This window comes from Scomber scombrus, chromosome 19, assembly GCF_963691925.1.
Source record: "Scomber scombrus chromosome 19, fScoSco1.1, whole genome shotgun sequence".
NCBI lineage: Eukaryota > Metazoa > Chordata > Actinopteri > Scombriformes > Scombridae > Scomber > Scomber scombrus.
The window spans coordinates 12,185,606-12,200,111 of record NC_084988.1 but is presented as its reverse complement, the minus strand read 5'-3'; the positions used below and the strand labels follow the sequence as shown (position 1 = coordinate 12,200,111).

At 39.4% G+C, this 14,506-nt stretch overlaps 1 protein-coding gene across 1 annotated transcript; it reads right to left on the bottom strand.

Annotated features, from left to right (window-relative positions):
* Positions 1–485: 485 nt before the first annotated feature.
* Positions 486–8,743, bottom strand: ythdf2 (YTH N6-methyladenosine RNA binding protein F2). Its single transcript, XM_062440394.1, has 6 exons — positions 8,574–8,743; positions 8,322–8,346; positions 7,088–7,167; positions 4,164–5,858; positions 2,228–2,293; positions 486–1,950 (listed from the first exon to the last, which is right to left on the bottom strand). Exons 1-6 carry the CDS (start codon positions 8,598–8,600, stop codon positions 1,927–1,929), a joined length of 1,917 nt encoding a protein of 638 aa, XP_062296378.1. The 5' UTR covers positions 8,601–8,743; the 3' UTR covers positions 486–1,926.
* Between the last annotated feature and the right edge of the window lie 5,763 nt (positions 8,744–14,506).

Genomic DNA, 14,506 nt, shown 5'->3' with positions numbered 1-14,506 from the left:
TGATGCTGTGTCGCCCTCTTGTGGCCACTGCGTTCAATACAACTACACAGATGAGCTGGAGAAAATGGCGGATTGCAGATGATTTTTCCACTGCATGAACATAGGTGAGCCTTTACGAAAAGATTACATTTTCCTCAATTTTTAAAACAAACTCAACAATGTCAAGCAACATATAGCATTCACGTCCCTTATTTCACATCATGTTCATATCTTTGCTTACTGTCAAGCTCCTGTTATCAGTTCTGACACAAATGTGGCTGATAATAGGCGATCGATGTAGGCCCATTCATTCGTTATGCAAAGTAATTAGTGTACAACCACAAAAACAATCAAAAGGAAAATAAAATACAGCACGGTAAAACCACACAGCATGTCCCAAAAGGTGCATTGATGTTTCACCTGCTGTAAATAAAAGGGTACTACACAAGTTGACAGATAGGTCTACAGCTGGCCGCCCATGTGACTAAAGAAAAACAAACAGCTGATGATGAAGAAAAAAGCCACACATCACTTTGTGGAGCATCTTTATTATGCCACAAATAAAAGCCAGTAGTTCTGAAAGAGGACCTTGCGTTTTTTTCTCCTTTTTTTTGTTTTTTACTCACCAACAATGACATTCTGAAAATGGTGGAAGCTGATTGTGATATTATAGTATGGTTGGCTGAGCAGTCAGAAACGGGAAAATGGGAAATGTGGAGGACAAGGCAGGTTTGGAAAGTAGAGGGGTAAGAAATGCAGGGTACAGTGGTGAAAATTGAGGTCAGAATGGGGAGCGGACGGGTTGAGTATGAAAGGTTAGCAGAAAAACATTTGTTCATATATCCATGTGGGAAAAGAAAAACAGATGAAAAGAGTGCACAGACGCGCTGCATGACAAAATTGCTTTACAGTCAAACAAGGGGAATGCACACCAGTTCTGCTGAATATATCACATTTATTACTTTTGAACTGATTAATAGAAAGAGTGGAGGCAAGGCCCCTCGCATCACTGTCTTTAGAAAACGGAGAGAGGAGGAAAAAAAAACAAAAAACAAGAAAGCAGCCCATAGCAACAATGAATTAATTTGTCCAAGGGAAAGAAAAAGAGGGTAAATAAAATCCAATGAAGACTGTTAACAGAGGGCCCCAATTTTTTTTAGACCATGAAATTATACACCGAGCAAGGCTCAACTTAACATTTCTTCTGCTTTCAAACTCTTGACCCCCTTCCTTACTCTTCCTCTCCAGATCCTCCACACCCTACCTTCCCCACACACTCCGTCCAACATATCCGAAAACAAAATAGAGGGCCAATTTGAACATCTGCAGTCCTCTCAAACAAAAACATGTCAAGCATGTACGAAACAGATTCTGGAGGGAGCGTAGTTGACACCCGCCTACGATGAAAATCCACTGAGGAGGAAACTCCACTGGGTCCTGGTTTAAGATGTGAGCATCCTCAGAAGATAGGTGAGGGGGTGGGGGTTTACAAATAAAATAAGACAAACGGACCATTCTCGACTTTGGGAGATTATTATAAGCCAACACTACAAATTTCTATTGGATTTGTGTGTTTGTGTGAGAATTACAGACTTGCTCATGGACCATAAAAAACAGAGGATGATCCTTTCGTTTAAAAAAGGAAAAAGCAGCATACGAGGGAAAAAGCATATGTAGTGGAATGGGGTGGGGCAAAAAAGATTTCACCTAAGGATGCTATGCATTTAGTTGTAGTCCTATGAATAATCGTTTCCTTTTCTTTTTACTACAAGTTCGAAGTAAGTCTTTAAAGTCAAAAGAAATCAAGAGAGTCTTCATTTAATTTTTTGTCCTTGGTTAATTCTTCACCCCTATTAGAATTTCTTAGAGATCTGGATGTAATGACGTAATGGGGTGGATAGGGCTTTAGGTGGGGCCATTGCAGTCTTTTGACCAAAGCACCAACTGTTACTTGACTCGTCCTTGGCGCTCCTAGAACACAGAGAGACAGCAAATTAGACATAATACAAAAACAAAAAACAGTCAAAATATTAGCATGTTACAGCTAACTCCAAATGGCAACTCAAACAGATGTAAGTTTTGGATACAAATGCTTGACTTCTCAAGAACAATCAACAATTCATCCTTTGATATGAATACATACTAAGTTCTGGGTGTATAATGAATATTTCTGACAGAAATCTCTTCATCAAGTATTAAAATAACATAAGGACTGTTTCAATGTATGTCCACAGATGAGGCAAATTACCTGAAGCCTGTAATGACTCCTGTTGCTTGGGTTGCTGGGATATGGCTCACTGCCTTGGACCTCCACCTGTCACACATAGAAGAGTGAAAACTGAGCGCATTTGGAACAATTTCAGATTGAAAAACACCTTTATATACTCAAAAAACTTGTATAAAATTGACAAAAGTAATACAGAAACCAGTCCACATTTGGATGCAGAAGTAAGATTTTGATGGCGTGTGCTAATTTCACATTAAGCACAGCAGGTCATGGTCAAAAGCTAAAATACAGACAACTGTCTACAGACATCATATTAGATTTAGGTAGAGTCGAACATCTCACACGCCAAATTTAAAACCTTCTTTTACATGATGTCAACCCATTATTAAAAATTGCCTGAGTATACTTTGAATAAACAATGCATACAGTGCAAAGTGCTTGGTTATTTTAAAATGTACGAATTGTTTTGTTTGTATCAACACCATGCAATTTATTAACCCATCGTTTTAGTTTTAGTTTTCTAGTGGTTTGGCTTATATTAAATGAAAGTGGCTACCAATAAGATGGCACTTAAAACTGAAAATTGTAAGTCTTATATCAATTTGACACAAATTAACCCCTTAAATGTGAAAAAAATCACATTTCTAAATGTGATTTTAAATTTCCCATTTTCTAAATGAACATCCAAAAACACTGAAAGTTTAACAATAGAACTATTACAATATATACGTGAATCTTATCAGTTGTCTAAGGTTGCTATACTGGTTTATGTAAGGATGTTTTGCTGGCAGAGTATGTGAGGATGCAAGCAGCAGATAAACCCAATATTCCCAAATCTATAATCATAAATGACATGTTTCATGGATCCTGGACAACTCGTTTTTCTTTTATGCTCATGTATCCTGCTGTGAAACATTAAAGTAACTTTTAAATGGTACTTTTCATGGTTTTAACAAGGGGTACAAATTCCTTTTAAGGCATACCTCAAATGGGATACAGCGAAGTCAATAAAGGACAACCAATTTTTGGGTTAAAGCCTGCTAAAATCACAACATACTGGATAATAAACATTATCTTCATCTGCAGGAAAAACAAGTGTGCAATCCATATAATAGCAAGAAGGCAAAAATGGCAACTTATGAAAAGGTGAATGAGTGCTATGTTAAGCTTCAAAGACTCATGTTATTATGTTGTCTTGGCTTATTTTTCCATTAGTTTGTAACTAAAAAAAAGTAACAAAATGTGTGTGCAGGAATCAACGCCCCAGTATTAAACAGGACCTTGCTAAAATTAGAAAGAAATGCAAACTACATTATGTGCACTGCAACACACGTGCTCTATTTTTGTTCCTTATGTTGATGCCAGAAGTTCAAAATAGCTAAACAGACTTCATCCAATACTTTCCAGTGAGTAAAGACATAGTATGAAAAGTTACATTGCACATGAGTTCAGGAGGCTGGACAATATATATGTTGATGTAGCCTTTTCAGGTGAATCTATTCCTATCAAATTAAAATGAAACAACTGAAACACAATATAAACCATTCAATTCAATTTTTCAAGTACATTCTCATGTAATCCTCCGATTGTTTCAAAAGGTTTTCATCTTATATGAGCTCTAAAGTGAATGCCACCAAGTAAAACATTTTCTGGTGTTCATTGTTCTAGTTTAAAGCATGACAATACATAAAAACAAGTAGAAAACAAAACCACAGTAAAAAAGAAAAACTGGAGGGAAAGAAAAGTCACAAAATATCCTACTGTGCACCGTAAACTCAATTCAGCTGTAAATCCTCAAGACGTGTTCCTTTGTAATGCAAAAAGCAGCGTTTTACATGCACACACATCCAAACTGGTTTCATACACTGCACTTTTTTTCTACACAAGTTAAAAGCCGAGCATCCGTTTTAAATTCATCTGTTTTATCTTTTACTTCATTCAGCAATAACTCTTTTACCTTTTTCACACACTCTTCCTCCTCCTGACGCTTCTCGTAGTGAGAAAAGTCATCGAAGATGGAAGTGGTGTGTTTATATCCAGCGATGATCTTTAGCACCTGCCTGGCCTTGTCCAGTGGCACCTCTTGTGTGTCCCGAGAGTTGGTCACTGGCTTGTTTTCGTTGTTCTCCAGTCGAATGTGTCTCAGCTGACTGTTGGGAACGTCCTTTACAAAGATCCAACGCACATCAAAACGACCCTTCCACTTGTCCTGCGACCACACGCCAGCAGACGTGTTATAGTCCACGGGCGAGCGCATCTCTGCTACGCCACAGAAGTGCCCACTTCCATTGACACTGAACAGAAGATAAAGCGGCCCTTTGCCACCCAACGAACGGTACGCTGCATCAAGCCTCTTGTTGCCATGCTCCGTGCTGCACCAGATGTTATACTTGATGGAGCGGTGGATGTCATCCTCTGAGTAGCTCTTGATGATAAACACCCGGCCCTGCTTGGGATTCCAGTCAAAGTCCTTGGGGTTATAATTGTTGACCATACGCAACTTCTCTAAGACTGGGTGAGGCTCAGAAGGAACTCCGGGAACCACGCCTACACCAGAGGAGTTGGGAGGCGACTGGCCTGTACCACTCCCACTGGCATCCCCAAATCCATTGGCCCGGTTCCGTGGAGGGACCCAGCGAGTAGGTTGAGAGGGCTGCTGTTGTTGGCTTGGGGGAGGAGGAGGACCCTGGGAGAGAGGAGGCTGGGGCATCTGAGCCATACCTGGCTGCCCGGGTGGAAGCTGATGCTGGCCCATCTGGGAAACAGGGGGTACCAGCTGTCCATTGCTGAGGGGCATTTGTGGGTTACCTGCAGCAGTAGCTCCGGACTGTGGGGACGCCTGATTGGGTGGCTGCCCATTGCTGGGAATAGAGGGCACCTGCTGAGGGGTGGCAGCCTTAGGCATAGTACCCTTGTTGTCCCAAGTGCCGATGTCCATGTTGTGTTTAATGGGCGGAGGAGGCAAATTGGCACCGGCCATGCCACCCTTGGTTTTCAGCTTCGGTTGAGGCTTGGCTGGCTTGCTGGCAATATCTGCCCAGGAGGCAGGTTTGGCAGGGGCAATTGAGACAGGAGGCATGCTAGGGGGTCCAACAGATGATACAGGGCCAAGGGGACCCCCACCAGGTAAGCCAGGGCCAACCACCTTAGGAGCCATGTCCCCATTTCCACCAGGAGCAGCACCACCGATCTTAAGCCCTGCCATGCCCTGGTCAAGGCTGTTCATACCAGGTGCCTTGTTAAGGGGCTCATTGGCAGCAGGTGCAAATGGGGACTGTCCATCGATCATGGCACCTCCAAGTGAGCTGGGTGCATAGGCATAGCTGCTGCTGTAGCCCGAGCTCTGCGGTGTCCCCGACTGTCCCTGAGAGCTGCTATTGCCCCACGCTGAGAAGTCGATACCACCTGGGAAGAAGTTGAAGCCGTGCTGACCCAGGAAAGGGTTGCTCCCCAGGGGCCCTGGCTGGCCAAACATAGCGTCCGGGAGGTAGTGGGGCTCTCCGTTGCTCAGCTGTCCATAGGAGGCCAGGTAAGGCATAGGAGGGTCCCCACCTGTGGACCATGCTGCCTCATTTAGGGAGTAGGAAAATCCTATGGAGGGGCTGTAGTAGCTGGGCATGTACGAGTCCGACATGGCCGTATAGGCATTGCTCTAGATAGAAAAAGAATTTGTTTTAGTCGCAAGTTTTAAATAAAAGTTCTTTGCCACAACACACTCACACTTAACTGAAAACAGTATATGATCAGCTTCTGTTTGATATGTATATACCTTATTCTTGGAGATCCAAAAAGTCAGACCAAGATAAGAGATGAGCAAAGTTATTACATTACTGTAATTATATTATATAGGAAAGATTCACCACATAAAAATAAAAAACAATCTACTGTTCTTAGTATATCACTGATCAGGACATGTATAGCCCTGAACTATACAATAAGAAAAAAAAGTGTCAGTAAACAGTCTCTTGATCAAAAAGATGCTGCATTTTTATAAGTGGAGGAAAATACAGGCTCCATTCATTTCATCTAAAGCCCACTTCAGACAGTGTGCCTGTTACTACACAAGGGGGACTCCATCTACCACAGTAAAGAGAAATATAATCCAAGGCCATTGAATGCAAGATATTCAACAAAAGCTCTCAATCCATCTGCAAACCCTTAAGGCCTTACTGTATTTCTTTGTAAAGCAAAAATGTGCACAAATACAAAAACAGGTATATCAGCCTATTTATCTTCTGATAGAGAAACTTATTGTTGAGTAGTTACCAAATAAATTACACCAACACATCTCTTCATAGCAATCTTCTAATATTAACTTTAAAAGACTTATATTCAATGTTCAGAAAAGAAGAGATTTTTTAACCAGTCAACATTATAATGATTCTCTGCATCTTAATGCATATACACAATATCCAGCTTACAATCAACTGGATACATATACATCGCGAATACATCTCACAATAATCAACATCTTTGATACACAATAACCCTGTGTATCAAAGATGGCAGGTAATATTAACTATATAGTTGGGATGTTCTGAGCAACTGAGGTCAGCATTTTCTTAGACGCCACCATGTGCCTCTATTACTTTTAAAAAATGTACATAAAAGTGTGCAATATACATATACAATAAAAAAGTAATTGTAAAGTCCAAATAATAACAGTCAAAGTCCACTAATGAGATGCAAATGGAAGTTACCAACGTGTTGATTACATATATGAATTATAATACAATAATTGGGGAAAGATAAATAAAAAGATTTATAATTCACTAAGAGAAAAAACAAACTTGAGGATACTTAAGTCATTGATACATTATAATAAATGTGATTAAACTTAAAATTAGAGCCTATGGGCAAACACTGGTCAATAAAGCTTACCTGTCTGGCCTGAGTATTCAGGTAAGGCTCAAACTCATCGTCATTCAAAGTATCCTTTTGGGTCACAGCTCCGTTTTGCACTGAAAAGAAAAACAACACGGATGTAAACAGAGCATACGGGTCTGCGTGAGATACATAACATTATCTATTCATTTCACATCAGTGCCTATTACATAACTATACCACTCCCTGCAATTATTAATGAGTGTCACGGGAAAAGACACTTAACTGGGTGCAATAAAACATCATGCAACACCTAAATATGCTTTAGATTACACAGCATAGGCTTAAGCAATGAGATGAATCAAATGTACTTTGCACAGGCTGTATATTGGCACGATATAACACTTAAAACTCACCTACAACAGACTAAACGAAATTATAGCTAGTTTATGACACTGGTGAACTTCCCAAGTAGATTAAATATATGTTAAATGCAGGTGGACCAGCGTTCAAGGCATTGTATCCTGAAGTTTAGTGCTCTCTGTTACAGCTGACGGAATTGGACGAGCTTTTTTAGGACAAGAAAAAGTGAAATAAAAACAAACTGGTTGGTAAAAACACGTTGTCTAACATTACAGTCTGAAAAGCATGATGACTGGAAAGCACAAGGCCGGTTTGGATACAGGAAAAGCATGTCGGAAGACGTGTCATTTTGGGTTAACTTAGCAACCACACAGCTAGCGTGCTAGCTGCGTGCAGTGCGCAGCGTCTCCATGTTAACGAGCGCCAAGAGTCCTTTCAACATGACGGACTTGGCTAACATTAGCCGAGTGGCCAACATGCTAGGTTGGCACCTGTAGCAATAATGTCTAACAGGGACCACTATCTAGTGAGAGGGAGTAATAAGACTTCACTCTCGCACCTGTCATTGCAATAAAAAGTGGTGCAAGTAAACCAGGAAAAGGATGCTGATGTGTATCATGTTGCCATTTAACGTTAGCTAGCCAATAGTTAGCTAGTTAGTTGTGTGAACCTACGACTGCCGTTGCAGAGGATGTAAAGGAGGCTGAGTGTGTGTAGGATTGAAAACACTCTTGTTGAACATAATGTCGTGTTGTGTTTCGCTGAGTAGTTAACACTGAATACCAAAAAAACATGTCCAGCTAACAGGCAGGCCTGAGATTAGCGATCACATCCGCGCACGCAAGATTTTCAACGCGCACCGCACGTAAAAAAAGATCCGCATTCTCTCAACCCAAGACGATCACGTTAAGACAATATTTGTTCTTACCTTTATTAGCTTGGCCTTTCGGTCTCTGGATTGGGTCCAGGTGATTCATGAAGGTTTGATTTATGAGAAGAGAGGAAGGGGAAAAAATAGATGAAGAGATATATTTTTCAGCAGTCAGTTCCTTTAGCAGGTGGTCAGGCCTACTGCACTACTGAGCCACAGCCGCTGCCTCTGAGCTAAGCTATCCTCGCTAGCCGTCGCGATGCTGAGAAATTTGGCCCTCGTAAATGTTCAGAAAATACCTCTCTTTACCTGTTCAAGAAGGCTGCTGGCTGACATGTCTTTTCCCCCCCGGAGCCTGTGTAACTGTATATACTCCTAAATAAAAGCGGCAGGGTGCAGAATTAGTCTAGCTATTGAAGAGTTTCAACCAAGCGCCCCTATCTCTCTATAGAGCTTGGTTTCTACACAATGGCGGGCTGCAGTTTGCTTGACAGACTCCTCAACATGGCTGGGCGGCCCTCGACTACCCACGATGGCATTTATTTACAGCAGACACACGCCCCCTAATGGTGCGGAGGGAAAAAAAACATTATTTATTTTTAATAGATCTTTTGTATTTTAATTATTATCTGGTGTTTATTGTTTTATTTGTCTTGTAGCACTTTGAGTTTTGCTTTGAAAATGTAACGTGCTTTATAAATAAAATAAAATGTATTATTATCACTATAACCATAACCATAACCATGGAGAAACTATACAGTCGCTGGCCACTTTTTTAGATAGACCTGTGCAATCTAATTCAATCCAATGTAATAGCTCTGCTTTAAATTCTATATTTATGAAGATTATACATTTTCCATTTTTATTGACATTGTCAAGAAGGTGATAATTCTACTTTATGTTTATTATTGAGATCATAGTGGGTGATGGTGATGTACTAGGGTGTGTTATATTGTATGGTGTTCCTAATAATGTTGTCAATTTCATTAACATACATGAGAGGGGCAAAATATCAACAACTTTTTTTAAAAGACTCTTTCATCTTGACATTTGCTTAGTGATTCCCAAATACTTGACAACTTCTTAAAACCTTTATATCATCTACAGAAATCTTATTTCACACTTATTTTTTTATTAATAGTGAGGCCTGATGCACTTGAAAACGTTTTAAGGCATCTATAATAATGAGTACTTGAAGCTCATTTTGAAGGAACAAACAGCAGGTATCATTAGCCGGTTAGAACCTTGTCACCTATCTTAACACCTTCTACAATTACGCAATCGACAATAAACATATTAAGAAGTTCTACAGGAATTTAAAACAAAAATGGTGAGATAGGGCACCCTTGTCTAATTCCATGTTTGACATCAAAACATGGAGCTAAGGAGACACAATTATTAATGTTAGTATAGAATGTACTTATGATATTCCTTAATTTCTTTCCAAACCCAAATTATTGTAAAGCCTCATAAAAGAGTGTGCGACAGTATCAAAAGCTTTGTAGAAGCCCAAGAATAAGATCATTGACTTGACACCAATTAAAACAAGATGGATGTTATTACAGATGTGCCGACCTTTCATACAACCTAACTATGTTGTAGAAAATAAACTCTCCCTCTAAACATAATTTTAATCTTTTAGCATACAGTGCACAGTCATTTTTAGTCAGAATTGAGCAAGGTTATAGGTCGCCAGTTATCAAGATATGAGGATCTTTACTTGGTTTAGAAATGAGGGATGTTAAGCTTCGCTTCAAAGAAACAGTTTTAAATCCTTCCTAAAGGTTATATATCCAATCCTGGATAAGAACTTTTATTCAAAGGCATTTTTCTAATAATGGATTACAGTTCTTCTACTGAGATGATACTTGCACGGATCTCATAATTTTCTTTTACATTTTTTGAGATAAATAGCTTTACTTTGTCAGACCAACAGTCAAAAACCTAAAAATATTCAGTTTAATGTCATAAAAGACAAAGAAAACCATCGATTAAGCAGCTGGATCTGGAATATATTGTTAAAAAGTAGTGAACAATTGATTGTTTTCCGTTGAACTAATTGTTGGTGAAGGTATTAGTGATGTTTCCGAATCTGAATCTGATATTTGATAAAGCACAGATGACGTGTGTTAGTTTAGTTTTTTTATTTGTATTCAGTTACAGTTACAATTCTTTTATTTCACTTTTTTGAGTATGTTTAACCCCCCTAGAAATGATGTTCTGTCTATTCACCATTAGCCATCAGAGTGAATATTGTATTGTAATAAATAAAAAATCAGAGATCTCCTGCAGAGCAGCTGCCGATGAAACACAGGTGACATAAAAGAATAAAAAAAGGAAGAGATCTGAATATTTTCTGAGAGAGTGAGCTCCTTCACTCGCTGAAAATATGGATTAAGTAGTTTAAAGTTGATCCACAGCTGATTTTTGGTGTGAAGTGGTGTTTTATCTGTTAAATCTGAGCAACTTGAAGTCAAGCTCTTTGTACTGGCTGACGTAGTACTGCAGGCTGGCCTCTGTTAGCATGGAGCTGTGGGGAATCTGCTCTGGTAGACCCACAAAAAACCTGCCTGCAACACAACACAAACAGGCTGTTTCAGCATTTACTGAGTTATAAAAGTGATATTTAGCAGGACATCCTGAGCAGTTAAAAAAATTTCCCATAAGGCTTACAGAAAGGGAGTCTGACTGGTGTATGTGTGTGTGTGTGTGTTCCCTCCAAGTCTTTCTCCAGGTAGGCCTCACACACTGAGTTGCTACACACACACACACACACACACACACACACACTCTCACACACACAGACTGTTAAGTAATTATGAGGCTAAGTGTTAAGTACTGAGTATCTCAGTGATCATTTGAAGTCCAACACCCCTGAGGAAAGATTCAAAAGCTTTGAGAGGAACACCCAAACTATGAAATTACAGTATATACAGTATATAATAATAATACCTCACTGTTCTTTGCACAAAATCCTCATCAATGCCAGAGATTATTTTCAAAGTTCACATTGTGAGAGAGCACAGGCACATTCTGATGCATGGGTGACTATCTCATGGATCTGGTTAAGGTATTGCCAGCATGTAAAACTGTCATCAAGGCACATATTAAGATATTTAGGTTTGTTTAACACTATTTTTATTACAATGTAATTCCATTTGTGTTATTTCATAGTTTTAATGTCTTCAGTACTGTTCTACAATGTAGAAAGTAGTGAAAAAACATTCTGAAAGAGTAGGTGTGTCCAAACTTTACTGGTACTGTAAATTGTATGAATCACTGTCTTAATTGGTACACAGAGGATATAGACTTTAACAGTTGCTACAGGATAGACTGCCTGTTATAGAGACTGAATTTATTGACTGATACAGTTGTGACATGCAGTTCCTAACAAGCTGTTTAAGTTTTGTCTGCTAACACAATCACATCTTCCATCCTTTTCAGTTTGTTCTGCGTCAATGAGATATTACAAATCACAGGAGTCAACAAATTCTTATGGGAAACACAGAAGATGAAAAGATCTTAAGAAATATAAAACAATTTTGAATATCAGAAGATAAAAGCATTTCCCGTTGGGCAGTGAACAGTCATTTAAGACAGTATTGGCCTTATCGGCATGTGTGCTTTTTTTCTTTAACCTTTGTTACCCACTAGTGGTTTCACAGAAAAATCATCTCTTTTCAGGGACGCTTTGAAAAAAAAGGACCATTACTTGCCATTACATACACCTGCCACAAGGTGGACCCCTATAGTCACTGTAATGATATTGTTATTTAAGCAAGGCAGTGAGGTCATGAGCGACCTCTGTATGGTGTGGAATTATCACACGTGACCACTCAGGACAAATTCTTATGTAGCTCTTGATGAATCACACTTAATTGTATTCTACATACTCACATCACATACATTTTACTTAAAACACTTCATAAACGGATCCTTTCATGGCTGTTACATTTTGGTTTATAGGCTATTCATTTGTGAAGCACTATTGTTGGTCTGTATCCAACCAAGCTCTGTCAATGTAGACACTAATTAGAAGTATGTGAGTTTGTGAGTCATCCTTTATAAACTCGCCAAGCCTATACCTACTTACTCATTTGAAAGCCCTTGCAAACATCAAAATAGAATACATTAGACTATTTTGAGCCTAATTTATTTTGGATCTTGAGATCGTGTACGTTTTATAAGAAGGCAATCACTTCACTTAATAGTCATTCATTTGAGAATTTTGACACTTATCAACACAATTCCCATATATTTCAGTAAGGTCTGTAATAAACATTGTCATTATATACACATCATATAGCATTTTATTAGGAACACCAGTGCAATTTATTGCAATCCAAAACAACAGCTATACCAAATATTCGACTAATTCTGCAAAGCTTAGCTATACATTGTCAGTTTTTGTTGGCAATATTGTAGCAGTGAGTGGTGGTGTACTGGAGTGCACTACATTGAAGTGTTTCTAATATTTTGCCCCCTCCTCTTCCTTGTGTGTTAATAGGGTGGACAAAACATGAGAGGGAGAAAATATTAAGGGCACTTTTATCATCACCACCCCTATGACCTCAATAAATTACGTTGAATTATTACCTTTCTAACAATGTCAACAAAAACTAAAAATGTATAAGCTTTGTAAAAGTAAAATTTAAGGCAGAGTTGTTGTAGTGGATTGCACTAGATTGTACATTCTTTCCTAATAAAGTGCTCAGTGAGTGTATATGGAGCAATGTTATTACTGTTTTCTATAATATTTCTTTACTTTTCTCATAGCTCCCCTGGCCTGCTTTTGCTAACAGTTGACATCATGTAGGGCACTTATCGTTTTTCAGGGCCAAGGGTTGGTCAGATGGTATGTGACTAAATTGCACCTAAGAACACACGACACAAGGCCAGGAATAACCCCACCCATGAAGTCACACAAACACAAGTTCACACACATCAAAAGCTTACAGGGGTGAACAAGCAGGACATGGTGTAGATCACAAGCCTTATTTTAAATTCATGTGCAAAACAAACAAAAAAAAAAAAGTATGTTGAGTTCAAGATATATTACATTGGATAGACGTGTGTGTGAGTGTCAAATTAAAGGACATACAGTCAACTGTAACCAGTATATGAATAACACAGACAAATAGGGATGGCAAACCAGTAGCAGTGACAAGACATTTGACTTGTGAAACATGCCCAGGACAGTAGCATGGCATGCATGTATCATATTCCTCCTTTCAACTCTCAATCATTTTTGGGTGCTTGACTTTTTTTTTCCCCAGGGGCTTGTTGACTGGTGCGGATTGGACAGGTGGCATAGCATGGGGAAGAGCTGGCCATCTACCAGCCAATAAAAATAGCTGTGGTCTCCATGATGTCACCGGTGAGTAAATCATAGCTCTTGTAGAGGAGCAAATAAAATGGGGGAAATATAAGAGGGCTTTTGAGGCGTATAATGATTTTGTCTACCTGTCTCCTTTATCAAACTAATCTCACACTGCTTTCTGACTTTTCACTTTCAGTCATCAGTTTTCTGCATGTGTGCTACTTTGTCAGATCTGCATGTTCAGAGGCATCTAAATCTCTACAACAACAGTAAGATGTAAAAGACCAGACAACCAAAGTCCATGTCCCATCACCAATAACAATGCCATCTTCAGCTGGTCACACTGGCTGCAGTTGCCAGAAAGGGTGCACAAACTAAAATTGGAGTCTGATCTCACTCCCATACCTGGCATTCTGAAGCCACAACACCATGCTGCCGATGTGTAACCTGATCAGTCGTAAATCTTCCCTGTTTGACCATGTGACACACCAAATTTGTGATTCTGTCCTGCGTCCACCCTCCATCCACTGCCATCCATAGTGCCCTGCAGCCCCCTCTGGCACATAAAACAGAAATGTCAGGCAGGAAGGCGATAATCCAACATGCCCAGATTTGTGTTTCTGTGTGCATCATTCATGTGTTTGTATGTGTTCCTTTGGCTATATATCTGTGTGTGTTCATACGCATACGTGTGAATTTGTGATTGTGTGTGCATAACTCCAGTGACCCGGCGGCAGTGTGGCGGCAGGGTATTCTCAGTAATAGGATGTTAGGAATGTAGCACTTGTAAGTCTCTTCAAGGATGCTGTTAATTCACATTCTGTCCGTTTCAGAGGGTTAGCCATTAATAAACAGTAAGCATTAAGTGTGTTTACCTGTGTAGAGGCTCTGTGTGTACAGTAAATGTGTGTGTGAGAGTGTT